Source organism: Gossypium arboreum, chromosome 1 (assembly GCF_025698485.1).
Source record: "Gossypium arboreum isolate Shixiya-1 chromosome 1, ASM2569848v2, whole genome shotgun sequence".
In the NCBI taxonomy this organism is placed as follows: domain Eukaryota; kingdom Viridiplantae; phylum Streptophyta; class Magnoliopsida; order Malvales; family Malvaceae; genus Gossypium; species Gossypium arboreum.
The window spans coordinates 98,732,718-98,754,636 of NC_069070.1; the positions used below are offsets into that span (position 1 = coordinate 98,732,718).

Below are 21,919 nucleotides of genomic sequence, written 5' to 3' on the forward strand. Positions count from 1 at the left end.
AACTATGATTTTTTTTAAATTGGTCATCAAACTAATCGTGATTGGTATTTTTTCTTTGGTCCATTTCCGTTAAATGCACTAACGGGAGGTTGAAGTGGCAGTTGAAAAATTGGTATAATAAAAAATTTAGACCTCAACTTTTACATATTATATTGATTTAGTCATAATTTTAAAAATTAACCCTTAAAATTTAGCAATGTTTCAATTTAATCCTAATTCTAAAAAAACTAAGAAATATATAAAAATACATAAATATTTTTTAAAAATATAATAATAAATTTAAATTTTATACCTATATTAAATAAAAACAATTATATTAATAGTAAATTATAAAACCCTCCCCTCCCCTCCCCCATCCCTCTCTACCACCGTTTTGAAACAACTTGAGCCTCTACTCCTTGAAATGAACCCAACCAAAAGCAGATCCCTATTCTCATTCATAATGGGAATCCCATCTCACCATCCTCCAATACATGGTGGAATCACAAATTATCTTTGCTTCATTCTGATCATTACCAACGTTCACAAGCCTTCTTTTGTGCCTATTATATTTTTTATTCCATTGCCAGTGCATAGTATAGTAATCACTTTTATATTTGGTTTGGTTTGAACATAAATGCTGAATAATTCCATGCATATGCAAATACGATAGATATATGGCATTGGGAGGAGAATATGGATGGGAGAAAAAGACCAAGAGGAAGCAAATGAGGAGTTAATGCAATGCTTGAAGACCCTGGAAGGAAAGCTGGGGGAGACACTCTACTTTGGGGAACAGAGCATAGGGGTAGTGAATGTGGCACTTGTACCTTTCACCATTTGGTTTTACAGTTACGAGACTTGTTGCAATTTCAGCAGCAAAAACAAAAGAGAAGGAGAGGGAGAGGGATGCCAAGAGAGGGACGCTGGGGGGAAGAGAAGAGGGTTTTTTTTTAAATTTAATATTAATATAATTATTTTATTTAATATAAATTTAAATATAATTTATTATTATATTTTGAAAAATATTTATGTATTTTTATAATTTTAAATTTTTTAGAAATACAACCAAATTGAGATAATTTGTAAATTTTGAGCCTTAATTTTAAAATTATGAATAAATCGATATAATAGGTAAAATTAAAGGTTAAATTTAATATTATACCAATTTTTCAACTACCATGTCACCTTTCCATCAGTGCAATTAATGAAAATAGACAAAATGATTAGTTGGGTGACCAACAAAGAAACAAATTCATAGCTGGGTGACCAATTTTAAAAATTCATAGCTAGGTGAAAAAAAAGAAAATGACTCATAGTTGGATGGCCTGTGATGTAATTACCCATAAATTAATTAAATAAAGTTCCGAGATTAATCATTTACTAACTTTAATCCAAACACCTATATTATTATTGGGCTATCACTCAAGAAGAGTCCAAGACAACTCAACTCAATACAACAGACTCAGACTGAGTTGAGAGAAGTTGAGTTAGGCCCAGAAGATTCAACCCTACCAGTCTACCACTAAACTAATAGAGGAATGAGAGCATTATTTCCCTTCTCACCATTTCGAGCTTTGTTTCCTAATCACTCGCCCGCTGCGCAATCACCGATCAAAGCTGAAGATGGGAAGCCTTGGAAAAGCAATATACACCGTCGGATTCTGGATTCGGGAGACCGGTCAGGCTCTCGATCGCCTAGGCTGCCGCCTACAAGGCAACTATTTTTTCCAGGAGCAACGTGAGTTTTATTTCATTTCCAGCTTGAACTTCTATTCCTAAGCTGATTCCAATCTCAAATATGGATTCAATCTTTGGGGGTTTTCAGCTAATTACAAATATCAAATATACTTTTTATGTCTTCTCATTTTCTAGCTTACATTTTCTTTGATGTTATTATTAAACAATTAGACTGCCTCTGTATAAAATTACAAGTACAGTTATGATTATAAACTTAGGGTTTTTTTCTCCACCTAATTTAGCCAATTGTACTGGTTAAATGGTTATTTGCCTTTCTGATTTCTGAGGGAATTCGGCTTCGTTTTACCTTTTTTTTTTTTTTATCATTGCATTTTGTTTTCAAAGATAGGATTTTGCTTTTGTCGCTTTAGTTTTTTCTTTTTCATTATCCGACTGCATTTATGTTTTCTTTTTATTTTTATTCATAGTTTCTAGGCATCGGACTCTGATGAACGTATTTGATAAATCTCCTCTGGTGGACAAGGATGCATTTGTAGCCCCTAGCGCATCTGTCATTGGCGATGTTCAGGTGGGAAGAGGATCATCTATTTGGTATGGATGTGTTTTAAGGGGTAAGATACTTGCTTATATACTCAATTTGGTTTTTGTTTAATGGCAATAGTCTCTCTTTTTTTTTTTTTTTCAATTGATTAAAGAACAAAAACTATTAGCAACATAAGTCTAATAAAGGCCAACTATATGCCTACGTCCCTATTAGCTGCATGTACTTCCAACTTTGCAACTTTCTCACACCAAAGAAGTGTTGTGTGGTGGTTGCTCACCTCATCCCTTAATCATGAGGTCGGGGGGTTTGATCCTTGCCCATGGGAATGTAGCACATTTCATGGCCAGCCATTTACCTCTTTGGTGAGCACTCGCGGCGAGGGGAAACCCTGGTTTCGACCAAAAAAAAAAAGAAATTATTTAAGGATGGACTATATATCCAACTTAGCATATGAAGTTTTAGGGTTATACTAATTAACTTTTAGATGGTGACTTGAGAAACAAATAGACATTATTAATGGTAATACTATTGGCTTATGTTTAGTGTGCTTTAATTTGAAAACCATGCGAATAAAGATGGTAGACTTAAGTTGGTTATTTCTGCACATATTCTGAATGAGTTTAAATTTACTACATGTCTGGGTTTATCACAATTGGCCTAGAGAAATGTAGCTAGTCCTAGTTAGGATATTACTTGTCTCAACTTTTAACAATTGATTTACAGGAATGTAGTTTGTAAATTTAACTATTGGTTTCAACTTTAAATTATCAGTTCTTTTAATTTTATTTTCTATTTATCTTGTATGGTATTGCCTTCCTGATATGTCTTAATATTTCATTTAACATTTTAGCCATCCTAAATAATCATTCATTCACACAAGCAAGTGCTTGCAACTTGTATAATATACCTTCTTTTCCACCTGGTTCATGTCCTCAACTCCACTTGCTTCTTAAAACCTTAAATACAACCACAATACATAAGATGGCAGACTTATTCTCCTGTAGAGCAGGTTCATTTTTACTAGTATTTATCATTCTTCTCCTATCAAGGAGATAGAATTTTGGGTTAAGAAGATATTTCGGACAATTATTTTCTTCCCTCAAATGAAATCCCCTGGTATATTTAGTGTATGTACCATGTGTGGCTGCAGTTCCTTATTATTCTAATAAGAAAGTTGAAAATGAATTCATGCAGCCACATACCACATAGCAATGCCTTTCTAAAAAGTTGGGTTAAGGAATCATTCCTGAATAATACGTCTTTATTGAATGGTAGTAAATTTGACTCTTCACTACTATATCTCTTGAAGAGGAAGGTTTCTGAGATCACACCCTACCCCACTATCTTTTAACCACCCCGTGTAGAGGAAGCTATAATTTTCTTGACCCTTATGAATTTGTTCAGAGAGATATTAGGGTTATTTCTTTGACATTATTTTTACTAGATTTTGCTGATTATCATCCTTGTCATGCTTTGAACAGGGGATGTCAACAGCATTAGTGTTGGATCTGGAACTAATATACAAGACAACTCCCTTGTGCATGTTGCAAAGTCTAATCTAAGTGGGAAAGTGCTACCAACTAACATTGGAAACAATGTTACTGTAGGTAAGAAAGTGGCATCGGTCATACATTTCATGTGAATTAACCTGATAGAAAAGTTTCTTCCATCAATAAGGTATGATTGAAACTTTGAAATGATCAGGTCATAGTGCTGTTTTACATGGCTGTACCGTTGAGGATGAAGCATTTGTTGGCATGGGAGCCACACTTCTTGATGGTGTAGTTGTGGAAAAACATGCTATGGTTGCTGCTGGAGCCCTTGTGAGACAGAATACAAGGATCCCAGCTGGAGAGGTACCACGAACTCCATGGTCTTCTGGTCATGTTTTCAAAAATATTTGATGAACTTGTTGATTTATCTGTTAATCAAAGTCACCTTCGTTTCTTGTTGTAGCATTTATGAATAAAAAAATTAACCAGAAACATGTATTAGAAGTTAGAAAACATATACATATATGTTCAGACGATAAAGATAAAACAGGTGCTATGACACCTGTTGGTAACAAATATAATACAGGGACAGTTCTACTGCTCATATTAATATTTTAAGTCATACCATGCTGTAAAAATGTACCTGTACTTTAGATGATGAGGTGTTCGATCTTCTTTGGTTGACAGGTGTGGGGAGGCAATCCAGCTAAATTCCTGAGGAAGCTAACTGAAGAAGAGATAGCGTTTATTTCCCAGTCAGCCACCAATTATACCAACCTTGCACAGGTACATGCTGCTGAGAATGCAAAACCCTTTGATGAAATTGAATTTGAGAAAATTCTTCGCAAGAAGTTTGCGAAGAGGGATGAAGAGTATGACTCAATGCTGGGTGTTGTCCGTGAAACTCCACCAGAACTAATTCTTCCAGACAATGTCCTACCAGATAAAGAGCAAAAGTCCTCTCAAAAATGATCTTTTTTTTTATTTATTAGTTGCTTTTTTATTTGCTCCAAAAGTCTTGAGATTTGGCATCAAGAAAAATTTATTGTTATGTTCCAAGTACATGGCAGAGGGATGATTTTTCTTTTCCAAATAATACCGGACATGTTTTAGTATAGAACCTTGGCTTCTTTTTAGCTATAAAACTCTACTGTTTGTATGGTTACTCAGAGTCGCAGTTCATGACCGGAGAGATGTAATTTGTTGTCTAATGTTCCATGTACCTAAGATGCTTGTTTTCTACTTATAATTGCCCTTCTCGTGTATCAGTATACAGCAGGCGACTGGCTTTGCTGTGCTTAGACGTAGTACTTCTCTTTGTGGTCAAAGGCCTAGTACTTCTTGTAATGGTAATAAACAATGCTGAATACTAGGTTGCTCTTTTAAAGCAAGGGATTATGCATGCGTTAGTTAATGAATAAATGACAATTTATTGCATAATTCATGTATGTTTGTATTACTGTTAATCTTATAAAAAATTACATACATATTTATAAATTGTTGAATACTTTCAAATCTAAAAGTCTATATATATGTTTGCGAGCGTTTTTCTGCCACTGATGCAAAGTTTGGGTCAGTCACAAATCCTGATGCCTGCATCAAATTTGTACCAACACTCATTTAAGTTGACAACTTGAATAACTGCATCTTGGGTATAACTGCAAATTTAGTTTTAAGTTTTGGGTCAGGCTAGCATGCGCATGCTTGCAGCAATTGTAAAAACATAGTTTGCAAAAGAAAGAAGGAAATATCCAACACAATAATGTCTACCAGTTACCAACTCAATCCGCAAACACACGCTAGAAAACCTTATCTAAACATGAGATGGGCCCCGATGCTGGTATCCTTAAATATCCATTGGGGCTACGCCTTCGTCAGTAGAACCACCCTGCTCAGCTGCAGCCTCTTGCCCTGCAGCAGCATCAGGTTCAGCAGCTGGTCCTTCTTGCTCTCCCACGATCTCAAAGGCATTGATCATTTGTTGTACAGTTTCCTGATCCAAAATATGGAACGGCTCTCCAACCCCTACCACAGCAACTGTACATATAGAGCTTTTTAGAGTTTCTCCTTGCAGGGTTTCCCTTATAGCCATTAGAGCATCTTTGACCAGATCATCCCGAGAGGAATCTGCGAAGTTCTCAAACCTCCGCTCCAAGTACGTCTTTGCAGCTTGTGAGCGTGACCCAATGGCAAAAGCCTGGTACTCAAAGTAATTTCCACTCGGACAGTTGTAGTAGAGATGAGCCCCAGATTCATCCAAGCCAGCCACCAACAGGCCAACCCCATAAGGTCGTTTCCAAGAGCGTTGGGTGCAGACCTGCAACCAAACACAAGCATGTCCCCCATTTCAATTGCACAAACAAATAACACTAATATGTTATTAGGTTTGGTGTTCCGCAAGAAATTGCCATCTTTTGCATCAACTATGTTTCATTTAATGGGGTTAAAAGTAAACACCCCAAAAGAAATTATCAAAAGAAAAAGTGAACTCACTACATTAATAAGAGAATAACTATCAAAAATCATGTTAGATTCCAAGATTATTACAAACAATGTCAGAGCTCCAAATATGCAATTGAATTAAGATACAGTTGAGAAATATACAAAATTTAGCAGTGAATTGAATGGGTAAGCACAGAATAACACTAAGGAGATGAAGCAAAAGATAAACATCAGAGGGCTTCCACAGTTTTTATGTTAATCAAAGAGCCATATGAAAACATAGATCATCTATCACAATTTACGGTCACTCACCATAACCAACCTCAAAGACTTATCATTCAGCCTCACTTCTTGCATCAACAAATGAACAGATCAAGTAATCATGAAAAAGTTAGAAAACTGCTACTCAATCACTTAACACCAGAACAGCAAAAACCGAGCACACAAAGGCATGCCAAGCTCTCCGAGTTGTATGCAAAGAAACCATTAAGCCCATTCAAACGACAATTGAGCTTCAATCCTATTATACTCTCATCCTTCAATTAACAGAAGCCTAACAAGGTAATAAGACAATAACTGGAATACACTCACCTCCCACAATCTTTTCAAATCAGCCTTTCTATGGAATAGTCTATTGCCTGCTTTATGCCCAGAAGTTTTTAGTCAGAAACAAATCGCAAATACAATATCATTACCAGACCAAGTCACTTGATGCCAATTACAGTCAAACCCTCATCCATAACTTGCAAGTAAAGCTAACTCACCAATTGAATACATAATCAGTAGGAAAGAGATCCCCTCAGTTATACTTCTGTCAGTTTGTATTATACTAATCCGCATTATCCGTTTCATTTTCCTCTATTCCAGATAGAACTTCGGCTATTAATTCAATCATTGATCAGTTCAGCAGTAACGCAAATGGGCAGTTCTATTTCTACATTACTTGATCCATTAATGTTTCCTACACGGAAGCCGCGCTTAACTGTGAGTCAATAACCATTTTATGATTAATTTTGCACTTCTATTTACTTAAATGCTTCAGTAGAAACCCACTAATTAGGGTTTCAACTTTCAACTTCTCAAAGAAAACCCAAATATCAACATTACCCATCAGTTTAACTACACTCAAAATAAAGGTCATTTCCCTTTTCTTTAAAGAAAAAAGTTCAAAGATTTAGGATTTCAAGAAATGAAAGACCTGCGCTTTATCGGCAAGTTGGACGACAAGTCTGCCAACAGGAAGTGGCGATTCATACGTGAAGTTGTAGTTAATACACTCGTTTCTCATATACCGAGAAAGGACGCGGCCGTCAGCGGTGAGACCGGCGATGGCAACGCCGATGTGGTCGTCGACTTTGAAAATCTTTTTCTGGTGAGAAGACAACTCGGAGTTAGCCTTGTTGACGCAACCCAAAACTACATGGGTCTTAGATCGAAGCCCGATCGCGGCTGAACCTTGCTTCACAGCTTCCATCGCGTATTCCACTTGGAACAACCGCCCCGCAGGACTCCATGTGGTAACGTCTGTATCGTACTGGTTCCTGAACATTTTCCTCTACGCCACCGTCTTAATTGCTAGCTTTCTTCTTCGATTGAAAGAAACTGGCTTCAACACACTCTCTCTGGTTATTTTAAGAGGGTTTTTCTTCTTCTTCAAGACAGATTGAGAGAAAAACGAAAGCCCTTCTAATGTCTTTGATTCAATGCTAATAATATTGGGGTCATTCGACAAGAAAATGGGCCAATAGGCCTAATGAAGCTGTAATATAGGATAGCGTTTAGAGGTTTCATGGGCCGCCCAGCACAGTCTGTGTTTGCCCGGGTTTGGATTTAGTTTCCTTGGGCCAATCCGGCCTATTTTATTGTTTAAAAATATATAAATAATTTTATTTGAATATTTATATAATTTTTTAATTAAATATAATTAAAAATATTTTTATTACTTTTTACTTAGTAAAATGGAGAATTTAGATAGGAAAGTTGGATTTGAGTCTAAAATTATTTTTGGGAATCAGGCCTGATTTATTCCATAAACATCTTTAATACAATTTAAATAGGATATTTTTAATCAATTTTCTTTTAATCTAGTGAAAACATCATTATTTAAAATTAAAAATGAGATGTGTTGGATAAGGTTTGGTTTTGATTGAATCATTTTTAATTTAATAAAATATATGATTGTTTTGTCAATGTTGTTGATGTCACATTTTTAAATAAAAATACGCTTGGTAGTTATGTAACTAAAAATGACTGAATCTAACAAAATAATTTTAATATATGACAAAAATGTAAAATATAAATTTATAGATAAAAAATTAACTCAATTAAACAATGAAAAAATAAGAAAATATCAAATGTATATTTGTTTCATTGAAAATAGTTTTTATGAAATATTTTTAAGAAATCATCAAACAACAAAAATATATTTTATATGAATTCATCCAAACACTAAAAACTATTAACTTTTCTAGAAAAGTAAGTTATTTTCCAGCAATTATTTTCCGAAAGTTATTTTTAATGAAAGAAACAAACCCTTAAGTGGGTTGGATGAGATTTAAGGTTAGAGACTTTTCATCAAGTCATCTGAAAATTAAGTGTGTTGGATAATATTTGAGTTGGACGCTTATGCTCTTGTTTGAATATTTTAAATTATGATTTGGGGTTTAATTTTGAGTTACAACATTATGAAAAATTTAGATTTGACCACGTTTAGGCGTGTGATATCTTTTCTGTTTAATTTATCGTTACATCATTTAACGACATTTAATGGCTCAATGACAAACATGTTATAATTGATAATGCTAATAATCATTTCGTAACAAATTAAAATTCGATAATTAAAACATAAGTGATAATTTCTGTAATTTAGTCATAGAAAAATGAATGGTAGTCCTGGGTAGTTTGGTAAATTTCTTTTGCCTAGGGTGATATTTAAAAAAGAAAAAAGAAAAAAGAAAAAGAAAAAAACGAAAGCTTGTTTGAAAAACCCGGGTAAAGTTAAAAAGGGTGGAAGTCTTTATTGATGAACTCATAAATGTGAACGCATCGTTTCAATGGGGAAATGTGGACCTCATAGTTTCTTCCCGGCATTTGAATCTCTTGACTCAGGTCACAATCTGCATACGTACATTTACTAGGTCTTAGGTTCTTCAATTATGAAAATCATCCTAATTTAATTAATTTACATTTTGTTTCTTTTCATATTTGGGTGCGTTTGGTTTTTGCTTATGATTTCAATGAGATGTAATTAAAAGAAAAATTAATTTTCAAGATTGGTATACATTAAAAAGTATTGATTTAAGTCCTAAAATGTTATACTAATACTTTCGGTTCACTTTGTATTAAAAAATCACATTTGATTTATTCAAAACTTTCTTAAAATTCGATGATAATTTATGAAATTATCTTTATTAATTAAAAGATAATATTAATATATTTTAATGTTTTCAATAGTTGTTATTATTAATAAATATTTACTTAAATATGTATTTATAATTGACTAAGAATCTGCCCTTACTTTCAGTAATACCTCAATAAAATTGTACTCAATTTACTACTCAAAAAAGACCTAAAGTGACCTGCTTCTTTCGAGAGCTAGATCTCAAGTTAACTGACATGTGTCTATAGGCCTTAGCACAATATCCTACATTGTTTGGTCTTTATTCTATACAAACACTGCTCTATGTCTAAAGTCTGCTACAAGTATTTCGTTGAATACCCGTTTATATCATTCAATTCCAGTCCAACTAATCTAAACTTTTCAGGAATAGATTTAGTTTATGGGCATACTGCACACTCATCTATGTCTAGAGAATGTACGCATACAATTGGGAAATTAAAACAACTGAATGAAACAGTAGATTAAATCAAATATATGATTCAACCATTAACGAAAATAAAAGTTTCATCATGTAATCCAGCCCTATGAGATTTATTTCATGGGTTGACAATTAAAATTCAAGTTCAAAATAACACCCAACATCATTTCGACCAAATAAATTCACGGGAGAACAGATTAAGAAATAATGGAAGAACTTAGAAAGAAGGTTGTCGCAAAGTCAATCTACAATCCAGCAACACAGTGTCTTGTGGTGACTGAGAGGGACTACCTTCAGTTTCCTCCTTTCATCTCTACCCAGCCGCTACCCTCTATTGTTGCCTCCGGATCTCCACACTCTTTAGGTTTTCCTCTTTTGGATTTTTATAAGCTTTTCTTCCTAGGGTAAATCCAACAACCCATGATATCTTCTCCTCTTTTTTATATAGATTTTTTTGGTACAAGTAGAGTTTGGTTGAAATTGGTATGCGTTGAGCGTTAACTCGGTCATCTTCCTGAAATTGCCACGACATTTGTGTTGGCAAACTGTTTAATCTTTTGCCCCAACAAACCTTCACTCTTTTATTTCTTTCTCCATATCCTACACCTGCCAAACCACCAAACACAACCCTTCCACATGCAATTAAAAGTACCTAACATTTAAACACAGTCCAAGCTTCTAATACAATGATAAAAATACCAATGAAATGTCCTAAAATGCAACTAAATGTACCAATTACAAGCAATTAGCTTGGTCTAAAAGCATGAAATATAACTCTTTTCAAGAGTTATTAACAGCTTACCTAACTTCTATGTTCATACACGACCATGGTTTAGGACACAACTCAAAATAGCCATGAATGTGGTTTAAGTAAGTAACACAACATCAATAGTCACCCAAAAGTTAGGTGTAGAGACTCATCTGGCTTCCTTTTTCCTTGACAGCTTAGCTTGTCCAAACGCCAACCTCCTCCGTCCTAGCCGCTAAGCATGACAACCATTTATTGGTTAAACTAAAGGTGTTCAAACCTTAAGAACCCAAAATTCGTAATTATACAAAAACTTTTAAGAGCTCTTACTCTACTTCTTTCTTCGATCCACGAGTACAGAGAGGTAAGGAACCTTACCAATTTCTCAATTTCTCTACTACCAGACTTCAATTCACACAATGGCTATAACATGTAGAGCTTTCTTCAGCTATATCTTCTTCTTCTTCAGAGCGACTGAAGAAGATGATGCTTCAGAGAGAAAAATTGGTAAACAGAATTGAAAATAATTTTGTTTCCACACACACCTATATATATACTTCATTGGCACGGTCTCCACAGACCAATACGACCACTCAATCTTAATCATTCTGTCTCTCACTATGGAACCAGCCGGTTCTAGTCTAACTAAACCAAAATTGAAGTCCAACCATTCTCAACTAACCGCTTAAGTTTCTAAATATCTCAATAGAGCCCGTAAATTTCTATTTATTTACTATTAACTCCCCGAATCTTCTTTAAATTACAGTCTTTAGGAGAATTGGGTATGACATATTTGTTTCCCACAAACACAATGTTCATAGAAATCTATCTTTCCAACTCTTACTCTATGAAGAAAACCTTTTTTATTCAAAATGGTTATACCTTTCTTGCTATTATGACCAAGTCGCATATGCCACAACCAAGTTGACTCTAAATCTGTAATAAATGGAATTCATCATGACGTCACAATGTCACGTGATTCTTCGTCACGACATGGCAATTATTTTGACTCCACTCCATAATTGATGTTGCACCAATCATTGTTGAACCCTGTAAAATATATAGGCTTTCAGTTTTCAAACCTTTCATCATAATGAGAGCTCCACGAGATACCTTAATGCCACTTGACTCAATGACGATTCTACAACCATTTGAGTCGTAAATACCCAATAAGATGATATTCTTCTTTGAGTCAGACATATGCTTGACATTTGATAGCGTTTTAATAATGTCGTCGTGTATTTTGATTTGAACAGCACCAATATCGATTATCTTACGGGGTAAATTATTCGCTATAAGTACAACTCCACCTTCAACTGGACTATATGTGGAGAACTAGTCCTTGTTAGGACACATATGGTAAGAGTACCTCGAATCTAGAATCCACTTGGACGTAAGTTTAGACCTTTCGATTGTAGACACTAGTAATAAATCATCACCTTTATCCTCAGCCACATTAGCACCGGCTACCTCGACTTTTTGCTTTCCTTTCTCGTTGCTCTCAATAGCCCTTTTGTTTTTATTTTGTAACTTATAACACTTTGCCTTTATATGACCCAACTTCATATAGTAACAATAGGTTTTGTCTTTATTTCTCAAATTTGATTTTGACCTAGACCTACTCTAACCTAAAACCTTAGACCATTGTTTGCCTCTTGCAACCAAAATCGAGGCTTGCACATCTAAACCTAACTCATTTTTTATTTTGTCTTTACTTAAACAAGTTTTCTTTCACATTTTCAAATGAGAGTTTATCTTTACCATAAATTAGCAGAATCCTAAGAAAACAAAACAAAAGAAAGAAGCTTCTATTCGATTTCCGCAAGTCTTCGACCCATCATTTCTTGCATCAGTAAGAGAGGTGTATGCTCCCCTCCCTCTTCTAGAAGTAATGTAATCACAAAACTCTAGAAGCCCTCTGTTAAAAACCTGAGTTCTTTAGAACTAATCCCACAACCCTTTCGGTCTCAGTTCTCCCTATCGAAATCAATCATTTTGTTCCCATTCCGATCTCGATTGATGAAATCTTCCTTTGAAGTCGGGACTTCCTCCATCCAGTATACCAGTTGTCCGTGGTTTCAACATTTCTTTACTAGTGCATGCGCAATATTATTAGCCATTCAGTGTACAAATCGAAATCTTATTTTTTTAAATTTAGAGATTTTATTTTTGACTACCATTAGCACATTACTAATACTAGATCTGTCCTCCTCTACAGCTTCTATTCCTTTAACTACTATTAAAGAGTCTCGTTCCACACAAATTTCTTTGAAACCAAAATCTTCCTCAAATGTTATTGCATGCATGCACACCCATACTTCTGCCATTGCTGGTGTCGAGACATTTTTGCTCGGGTAAATACACGCTGCCTTCACCAACCTTTCTTTATTTCTTACTATAATAGATGCCTTTGAATTGTTTGATTCTTGTTGAAAAGAGGCATCGAAATTAATTTTAATCATATGATAAACCATAAAAGTAGCATGTTTTAATCTCATTCTTGATGCGTTTTTGGATGATTTATTATATAATTTAGTGAATTTGATGCTTCTAATCTTTTAATTTTATGTTTTTATACTTAAGAGAGCATAGGGGAGAAAAATTAGCAGAAAACGGGCCAAAATTGGACAAAACAAGCTACTTTCAAGATCCACACGGCTTGCCATTCCCACACGAGTGGAGCACATGCCCTTGTGAGCCATACGGGTTGGCCACACGCCCATGTGCCAGCCTATGTCGATATCATTCCTTGTTCCCAAAACACGTGAAAAAAACTATAAGGTTTCTGAGCATTCTAAAGTCTATAAATGTACACTAGAAGAAGACTTAAGGGAACACACAGAGAAGAAAAATATGAATTACTCGAAGAACGCCGTCAGAATCAACTCAGAAGCCGGATCACCTTCAAGATTGAAGATCTCCAGTCAACTTCTCTAGAAGTTTTTGGGTTTCTTTATGTTTTGTTGTTTTCCTAATTTTAAGATGTTTTCCTCCCAAAGTATGAACTAAATTCCCTAGATACCTAGAGAGGATGAAACCTATAACGGATCTAGTTATTTAATTTTCTGAATTTCATGATAAATACTTGATTTCTTGATCTCAATTATGTGTACTTATTCCATGTTTTAATGTTTTCAAGATGTTAATTCATGATTGATGTGCTTAATTCAGTGGAGCAAAAGTCCTTGTTTAAGAGTAAATCTGCTATAATTGAGTGGAGTTGTATGCAATCCTAGATATAGGACGACATAAATCTACCGGATTAGAGTCAAATCTAATAGGGGAATCCATAAAATGAGTTAATGCAACAATAGGGGTTTTAATTAGAAAGATATTTCAATCAATCAACCTAGAGTTAGTTATTTTTACTTTCGAAAGAGATATTAATATAATTTAGGGATTTCTACGAATCAAGAAAAGTGAATAAATCGTTTAATTCAGATTCAGAATAATAAGTGAAGTCTAGGTGGATTCTTTTCTAGGTATTGTCTCTCATATTGCTTTATTCGATTATTTTCTTACTTTATTCTCTGTCGAGTTCATAGTAATTAGTTTAGATAATTTTAGATTAAAACAAACTTCTTTAATTTACCAGCTAGATAATAGAAAGATAGTAAGTACTAGTACTTTCAGTCTTCGTAGATACGATATTCCCGACTCTCTAGCTATACTATTATTCGATAGGTGCGCTTGCCTTTGTCGTGATTTTAGTTAGTTAAGTGAATCATCATCCTATCTATATTATGTGGTTCCCATTTAACGTTTTTAGGTATTGGTTTTGACACCAGTATTCCTTCCAGCATCTCATTTTCCATCATATAGGCTTTAATAAAAGAAATTACCTCTTGTGCATTAGGCTTTAATCCTTCATGATATACTCTGTTTCTGTTGAACCATAATGTCCAGTAGGTAATAGCTAATACATTGCATTTTGTGAGATTGTTATTTAAAAATCTTCCGCTAACCAATTCTTCCAAATCTAGTCTCTGTTTGTGGTTGAGTCTTCCACTCTTTACTTTTGTAGGATCATCTTTGTAAAGGTACAACCTCAAAACAAATGTGCCACTGATTCCTCCCCCAATTTGCATATTTGGCAACGATAATCTCTTACCAATCCTTTCTTCTTTAAGTTATAAAACATAGGCAGAAATTCATTAGTTAATTTCCACATACCTATTCGGATTTTTCTTGATAATTTTAGGTTCCACATTTTTGCGGGGTAGGACTTCAAATCTATTTTTTGTGTTGTAAATTTATCTTCTATATTTTGTAATCCTTCTGTAACGAACCATTTATAACCACTTTTAATTGTATAATTACCCGTTTTGTTGCCTCTCCACACCATAACATTTGACTGGCTCTGATCAAGCAGTGGAATCTCCAGCATCTGCTTCACTTGCTCATCATTAAACAATATTCTAAGTGCTTCCTCATTCCGGGTAAATGTTTCCATCTTAATTAAGTCCAACACTTTTGAGTAATTAATGTTGATATTCTGATTGCATATTTTCCCATTTCCAGATCCAGACAGCCATGTATCATTCCCATCCCAAACCTCGTTCTAGTAGAGTATGGGCATTCCAGATAATTAGCCAAGTGTACGAAGGGTAAGACCCCAGCTTTGCATTTAAAAATTCATCTATTGGATAATATTTGGCTTTCATAACCTGTGTAAATAAGTTGTTGGGATTCGTAAACAACTTTCACCCTTGTTTAGCTAACAAGGCTATGTTAAACTTAGATAAGTCCCTAAACCCCATACCCCATTGTGATTTTTCCGTACACATAGCTGACCAATTGCACCAATGTATGCCCTTGTTTGTAGTTGTGTTAAACTACCAAAACCACTTTAAACTATTTTCTAACTCACAAAAAAAAAAAAACTAGTAATATAAAGCATTGCATTGCATAAATCAAAATTGCCTGTAAAACTGATTTTTTCAATACTTCCTTTCCTCCTACTGATAAAAATCTCACACTCCAACTTTCTAGTTTCCTTGTCATCCTCTCTTTAATTTCAACAAACGCTTTTCTTTTACGTCGTGCCACTATTGTTTGCAACCCAAGATATTTCTTAGGGTTGTTTGCTATTCTTACTCCAAAAAATCACCCCACTTGCTCCTGGTTGTCTATTCCTATTTACTGCTAAAATAAATCAATGATTTATCAAAATTTATTAACTGACCAGATACTTTTTGTAATATGACACCACTGTTTTCATTGCTCTTTCCCTTTCCTCTGTTTCCCCACCAAACAAAATACTATCGTTAGCAAAAAATAGATGCTTTATTGCTAGTCCACTCTTTCCCAACTTTGCTCCTTTAATAAGACCCGCGCCTTTTGCCTTTGTAAACAATTTAGAAAACCCCTCAACACAAATGATGAAGAGATAACGGCTTAGAGGATCACCTTGTCTCAGTCCTTTACTAAGCCTAAATTCTCCTCTTTGGACCCCATTTAGCACTACTGAGTACAAAATCGTGGTTACACACCTCATTATTAAATTAACCCAATCATTGCAGAAACCTATTTTTTGTAAAATTTACTCAATGAAACTCCATTCCACCCTGTCATAAGCTTTATTCATGCCAAGTTTTAAAGTAAAGGAGCTTATCAAGCCTTCCTTCTTCTTTTTGAATGAATGTATTATTTCACAAGCCACTAGTATGTTATTTGTAATTTGTTTCCCAGGCACGAAAGCACCCTGATTCTCATCAATACATAGATTCAACATCTTTATGAACTTATTTACTAACACCTTGGAGACTATTTTATAGATAACATTGCAAAGACTAATCGACTTAATTGGACTCATATTGTTTGGCGAGTTTATTTTAGGAATTAAAACAATATTTTTACTATTGATATCTTTTATATCACTCATCCCCTTTAGCACATCCAAACAGTATCTAATTATATCATTCCCTATAATATGCCAATACTTTTGATAGAAAAATGTTGGAAACCAATCCTTTCTTAATTCTTTTAAAGCAGCCATTTGTTTCATTGCTTTAGCGACCTCCTCCTTTTGAAATTCAACCATCAGCTCTTCATTCGACTTTTCAGTAACACATGGCCGAATACTTTCAAAATTCTGTCACATTCACTTACCGTTTTTGACATAAACAGTTCTTGAAAATATTAGGAAGCAATTTCAATAAGTTCACCATCTTTATATACCAATTTTCTGCTGCTGCTGAATCTAGTGCTAGCTTAATATTCATTATTTTTGTTAAGACTTTATCAATGGGCTCTTCCTTATTTAACTCCATCAATTTAAACTGTAGCCCTTGCTTTCTTCCCTCCCTAATGGCTTTTTTCATACTAGCCCATCTACTTAGTTTGGATCCAAGCGTAGCCAATTTTCCTAGAACATCTCCCCCACTTGATTCCCATCCTTCTATTATTTGTTCCTCAAAATTCTTTACCAACACCCAGTCTACATTAAAATGAAAGTAAAACAGTCTTGCTAGTGTTCTTACCCCAATTCTTCCAACCGTGTTTAGTAGTACCGAGCAATGATCTAAGATATTGTGCTGTAGATTTTCAATTGAGTAACTTGAAAATAGCTTCCATCTCTTAGTATTTGCTACACCTTTATCTAGTCTTTCTCTAATATTATTACAAGCTAATTTTCCCTTATTTCATGTAAACCATTGCCCTGAAAACCCTAAATCACTTAAGTCACATTCCCTGAAAACATATCAAAAAGCACCCATTTGCCTCTCCTTTTTTACATGTCCCCCATTCTTCTCAAAGGAGAACATCACTTCATTGAAATCCCCTATAACTAACCACAACAAATTACAATCTCTTCCTAGTTGTTGTAATAGATTCCATGAAAAGGAAAAAGAGAAAATAATTAACTACCTATTAGAAAATAATTAAGAAACTTGCAATCGATCTTCCCCCTTTTCCATCTTGTGGAAAATAATTAAGTGCCTATTAAAAACCATGGCATACCATCTATCACCCTCTTCAGATCTATCATGTTATAGAATCGAAACAGTACTCTTTTTTCTCCAATATATGTGATTGATATTCCTACCAGTGAGTGCCATAGATTTTCCAGTGTATTTCTCATGGATGGAAAGTGCACCACACTCTCCGTTAATACCCGTCCCACCAAACACAGGCTGTTATCTTCTTCGATTTCTACTTCTTTTTCTACAGATCGGACTGGTATCTCCTCGTCTTCATCAATATTAAGATTAGCTAACTCTTCTTCCATTGAAAACTGTCGAAAACTTACTATTTTTCTTCCAGCAACAGTTATCGCCGACAAACAATTCTTTTAAAAGAAAAAAAAGAAAACCCCAAAAAACCAAAAACAAATCATGCTAAGGTTAGCAGACTTAAGAAAACGTACTAAGGTAGCAGACTTCTTTTTCCTATTTCATAGTATTATTTATTAATCCATAAAACTTCTACTTACATAATTATCTATAAATATTCACTTAAAATGATCAATATGATTAAATAATTTATTGTTATTATTATTATTTTGCATATGGTTTAGGGCGAAGTTAAAATTATTGATAAGGGGGCAAGATATATATACGGTTCAGAATAGGCTCGACCGGTTAAATATTTTAAATTCGAGACAATCTCGAGTACTAAATTTTAGGAAAAGCATAATAAATTAAATGCTCAATTTGTATTAGATCTTATAATTATCTAACTTTATTGTTTACCAAATTAATATTTAAATGCCATTTATACTTAGATATTGCAATTACTATACTTTTACCAAATTAATATTTAAGTAGTACTACTTTGAAGAACTACAAATGTTACTAAATTTATCATAAAAATTATAAAGTCTATAAAAGAAATCCAATTAAAAAACTTTGAAAAACTTTAAGGGACTAAACTCAATTTTTTAAACACTAATTATAATATTAAAATAAAAAATTTAAAACTTCATGCAGTGTTAATGAAGATCTTCAAATCAAACTCCCTAAATTTGCCTCTACAAGTGGCCTAATTATTGGGTTGACCCATTTTAATCCGGAACAAATTACACCAATTTATGTAGATTTTTCATGAAATTGGTGCAACAAAACTCTTACCTGTTCCTTGATTTCATGGTAAATGATGCTTTAATAGCCTATGTCTAGAAGAAATATATATATATATATATATGATGTGGGAATGTAAATATAACTACAAATTTAGAATCGAAACTTAATCTTTTTAACCATCATGAAAGGTTTCATTTAATACATTTTAATCTAGTTTAGAAATTTATTTTTAGTATAAACTAAAATTAAAATATAATAAGATAAAACAATAAGATAAAAGATTAATATAATACAATTATTAAAAAATATGATTCAAAATTTTGTTTTGTTTAGAGTTTATCATTTGATGCGTTCAAGATCTCACTTTAAGGAAATGAGATTCTTTTTCTCCCTTATCTAAAATTCAATGGTGCTTATCAATAGGACAAACCACCCCATTATACTACTAAGGTCTCTTGGGTGGGGTTTAGCCTAGTAATAACTTAATTTGAACTCTTCCTTTAAAAAATTAGTTTAATTTAAATCTTAAATTTATCCACACCACACCTAATAACATTATTTTTAAGTTTAAATAAACATAAAAATATCTATATGAATCATGTAATCATTTCAACTTTATTGATTTTCTTAATTCGATATTCACAAACAAAACTAATTAATAGACATATTAAAAATATTCTCTAACACAATAATCTAAGTAATGCATTCCAAAATTTGTTAAGGAAAAATCAAACTAAACCTAAGTAAGCTGGTAAAGAAGAAAAACTTGGATAATGTGTTGCAAAATGTCAACTAATCCCAATGGGAACATATTAGGAAGTTTCATGCTCCATAAGGAAATGCATGATGAATCTATTAATTTCACAATTTAAAAGAAGTAATTGAAAATGTAGCAACGCATGGACCCACATTTTACTTTTTGTAAAGAGTGCGAGAGCTTAGGATATTGGTGCCACCATGGGACCCGTTCGAGCCCTTCCATGGTATTTCCTCCGGCGTGGCACCACCTAACCTATCTCACCTCCCCCCGACTCGTGGGTCTGCCTGTTTGGACCCATTTCCATTTCTTTCACTGGCTATCTTGTAAGTGTGCGAGAAACCTTAACATAATTCGGATTAAGATAGAATATTGTTTTTTATTTATTAATATCTAATATAAATATCATTATCATTCAAATGTGTAAAACTCTTATTGTGAATAGTGATTAAACATTTATTAGATATTAATGAAAAAATAATAGAATGGACCCAAACTCACATAATTCACTTTAGCTCGCTCACTTTGTCTTTTAATATTTGTAAAAGTATTATAGAGGTTTTATATTATAATTTAGATTGTATTTTAATTCATTTACTCAAAAAATAAACAAATTAATCCTTGTATATTAAATTAAAGAATAAACTAATTATTTTGTTAAAATTTTATCTATTTCTATTATTAAAAACTAATCTCTATATCGTTAGCATTTAAATACACATGATACACCAAACATTGCTCAATTTTTAAGTAAAAAAAATAAAATATAAATTAACTTTTAATAAAAAACTTTTAAAACACTATAAAACAACCTCAACGATATTTTTTACCGGATGTGCTCTCGAGAAAACTTTTAATACGGCTTGGTCATGATGCAGTGGAGTTAGAGTTATCCGAGAAGCAAAATTGAAATATTTTCATGTTTAGTTAATTAATACATTAATAATATTAAAAAGTGGGTCCATGCTTTGTTTTTTAAGGAGTTTACTAGTGTCGAGTATACCCCGCCTCTCTAGTACTCAACGTGTATATATATAAATCCCATCCAATCCATTTGAAATCATAAAGTTTCCAAAGCCCTGTATTATTAAGTACCAGCAGATTCCATCCAACTCTGTTTCTTTGTTTAATAATAATCCCTCTAGAAAGCAACCTTAAACCTTCTCCCCCATTCCCCCCCCCCCCCCTCATTTTCTTGTTAAACAAACATGGATTCCTTCGAACTTGACAACGTTAAAGCAGAGAAAGAAGATGCTTTGCGGAGATACAACATGGAGAGGAAGCTAAGGTTGGGTCTTCGCTATATGGGGTTTTTGTTGGTTTTGTTTTTGATATCATGGTCTTGGTCCCCCCCTTTGATTCCCCACATCATCGAGGTTGCCGGAGATCTTAGCCAACGTTACATCAACACTCTTAATGACCCTTTCTTCATTTTCATCCTTATGAACATCATCATCCTTGTTGTTTATATTCTGTCTACCCAGAAACAATCTACCAGCTCCGGTATCTACGATGAGTACGTGTGCTCTCACCGGAGTATAATACCCGCGGAGGCGACCGTGCTCGACAAACAAATCGTCGTGGTGGAAAATGCGGTTGATGTTGCAGAGACAAAACGCCCGCTTTCACAAATTAAACAACAACCTTGGACGACGAAGACGAAGCCTGCAATAACTTCAACTGATAAAGTGAAGCAAAAAGAGTACCGACGAACACGATCAGTGGTGTCAGAATCTGGAAAACGGCGTCCCCGCCGGGTGTATAGAAGATCGGAGACGGCAATAACGGGCAGAGAACTAGTTGTTTGTAGTGCAGAATCGGCAAGGGAAGCGATACATGAGATGAGCAATGAAGAGTTTCAGTTAAAAGTAGATAGTTTCATTGCTGAAAGAAGGAAAGCCCTAATGCAAGAAAACATTGCGCATTATACAAAATGCATGTCTATTGTGGTTAAGAATTAGCGGGGGATTAATTACACAAAAAATTAGTGATGGGAATTATTAGGTTTCGGGATTGTAATCTTGTTGAGTTGTACAGTGAATAATATTTCCCAGGTTTTCTGGGAAAAATAAAAACTCATCTTTGTTCAATTTTTAAATCCCATATAATTGAGAATTCATATTCATACAAGTTGCTTTCATTGTTCATGATAGATTTGCAATAGAATTTCAGTCAACTATATCATTTTCATGGAGTCCAACTTCCTTTTTTCATTCTTCTAAACTCGTGCTTGACTGTTTCTTTCTTTTTTACTACGTTCTAACTAATACCAACATGGAGTGGAAGAACACTATGAAATCATGAAAATCTCAAATGAAAATGGAGTAATAATATTCTAAATAAATGTATATTGAATATGACATGTTAAATCCAGAGGAAGCCCCCACAACAACAAATTTATTCTTCATAATCC

General features: G+C 33.9%; 3 protein-coding genes across 3 annotated transcripts; 2 read left to right on the top strand and 1 right to left on the bottom strand.

The window, feature by feature from the left end:
- The first annotated feature begins 1,417 nt into the window (after positions 1-1,417).
- LOC108483033 (gamma carbonic anhydrase 1, mitochondrial) lies at positions 1,418-5,157 on the top strand. The gene is made up of 5 exons (XM_017786210.2): positions 1,418-1,720; positions 2,148-2,291; positions 3,706-3,831; positions 3,929-4,080; positions 4,405-5,157. Exons 1-5 carry the CDS (start codon positions 1,606-1,608, stop codon positions 4,687-4,689), a joined length of 822 nt encoding a protein of 273 aa, XP_017641699.1. The 5' UTR covers positions 1,418-1,605; the 3' UTR covers positions 4,690-5,157.
- Positions 5,158-5,336: 179 nt separating this feature from the next.
- On the bottom strand, positions 5,337-7,877 carry LOC108483034 (proteasome subunit alpha type-1-B). Its single transcript, XM_017786212.2, has 2 exons — positions 7,358-7,877; positions 5,337-6,034 (listed from the first exon to the last, which is right to left on the bottom strand). Exons 1-2 carry the CDS (start codon positions 7,706-7,708, stop codon positions 5,564-5,566), a joined length of 822 nt encoding a protein of 273 aa, XP_017641701.2. The 5' UTR covers positions 7,709-7,877; the 3' UTR covers positions 5,337-5,563.
- Positions 7,878-20,685: 12,808 nt separating this feature from the next.
- LOC108482464 (uncharacterized) lies at positions 20,686-21,596 on the top strand. Its single transcript, XM_017785598.2, has one exon. It carries the CDS (start codon positions 20,715-20,717, stop codon positions 21,465-21,467), a length of 753 nt encoding a protein of 250 aa, XP_017641087.1. The 5' UTR covers positions 20,686-20,714; the 3' UTR covers positions 21,468-21,596.
- Positions 21,597-21,919: the final 323 nt, after the last annotated feature.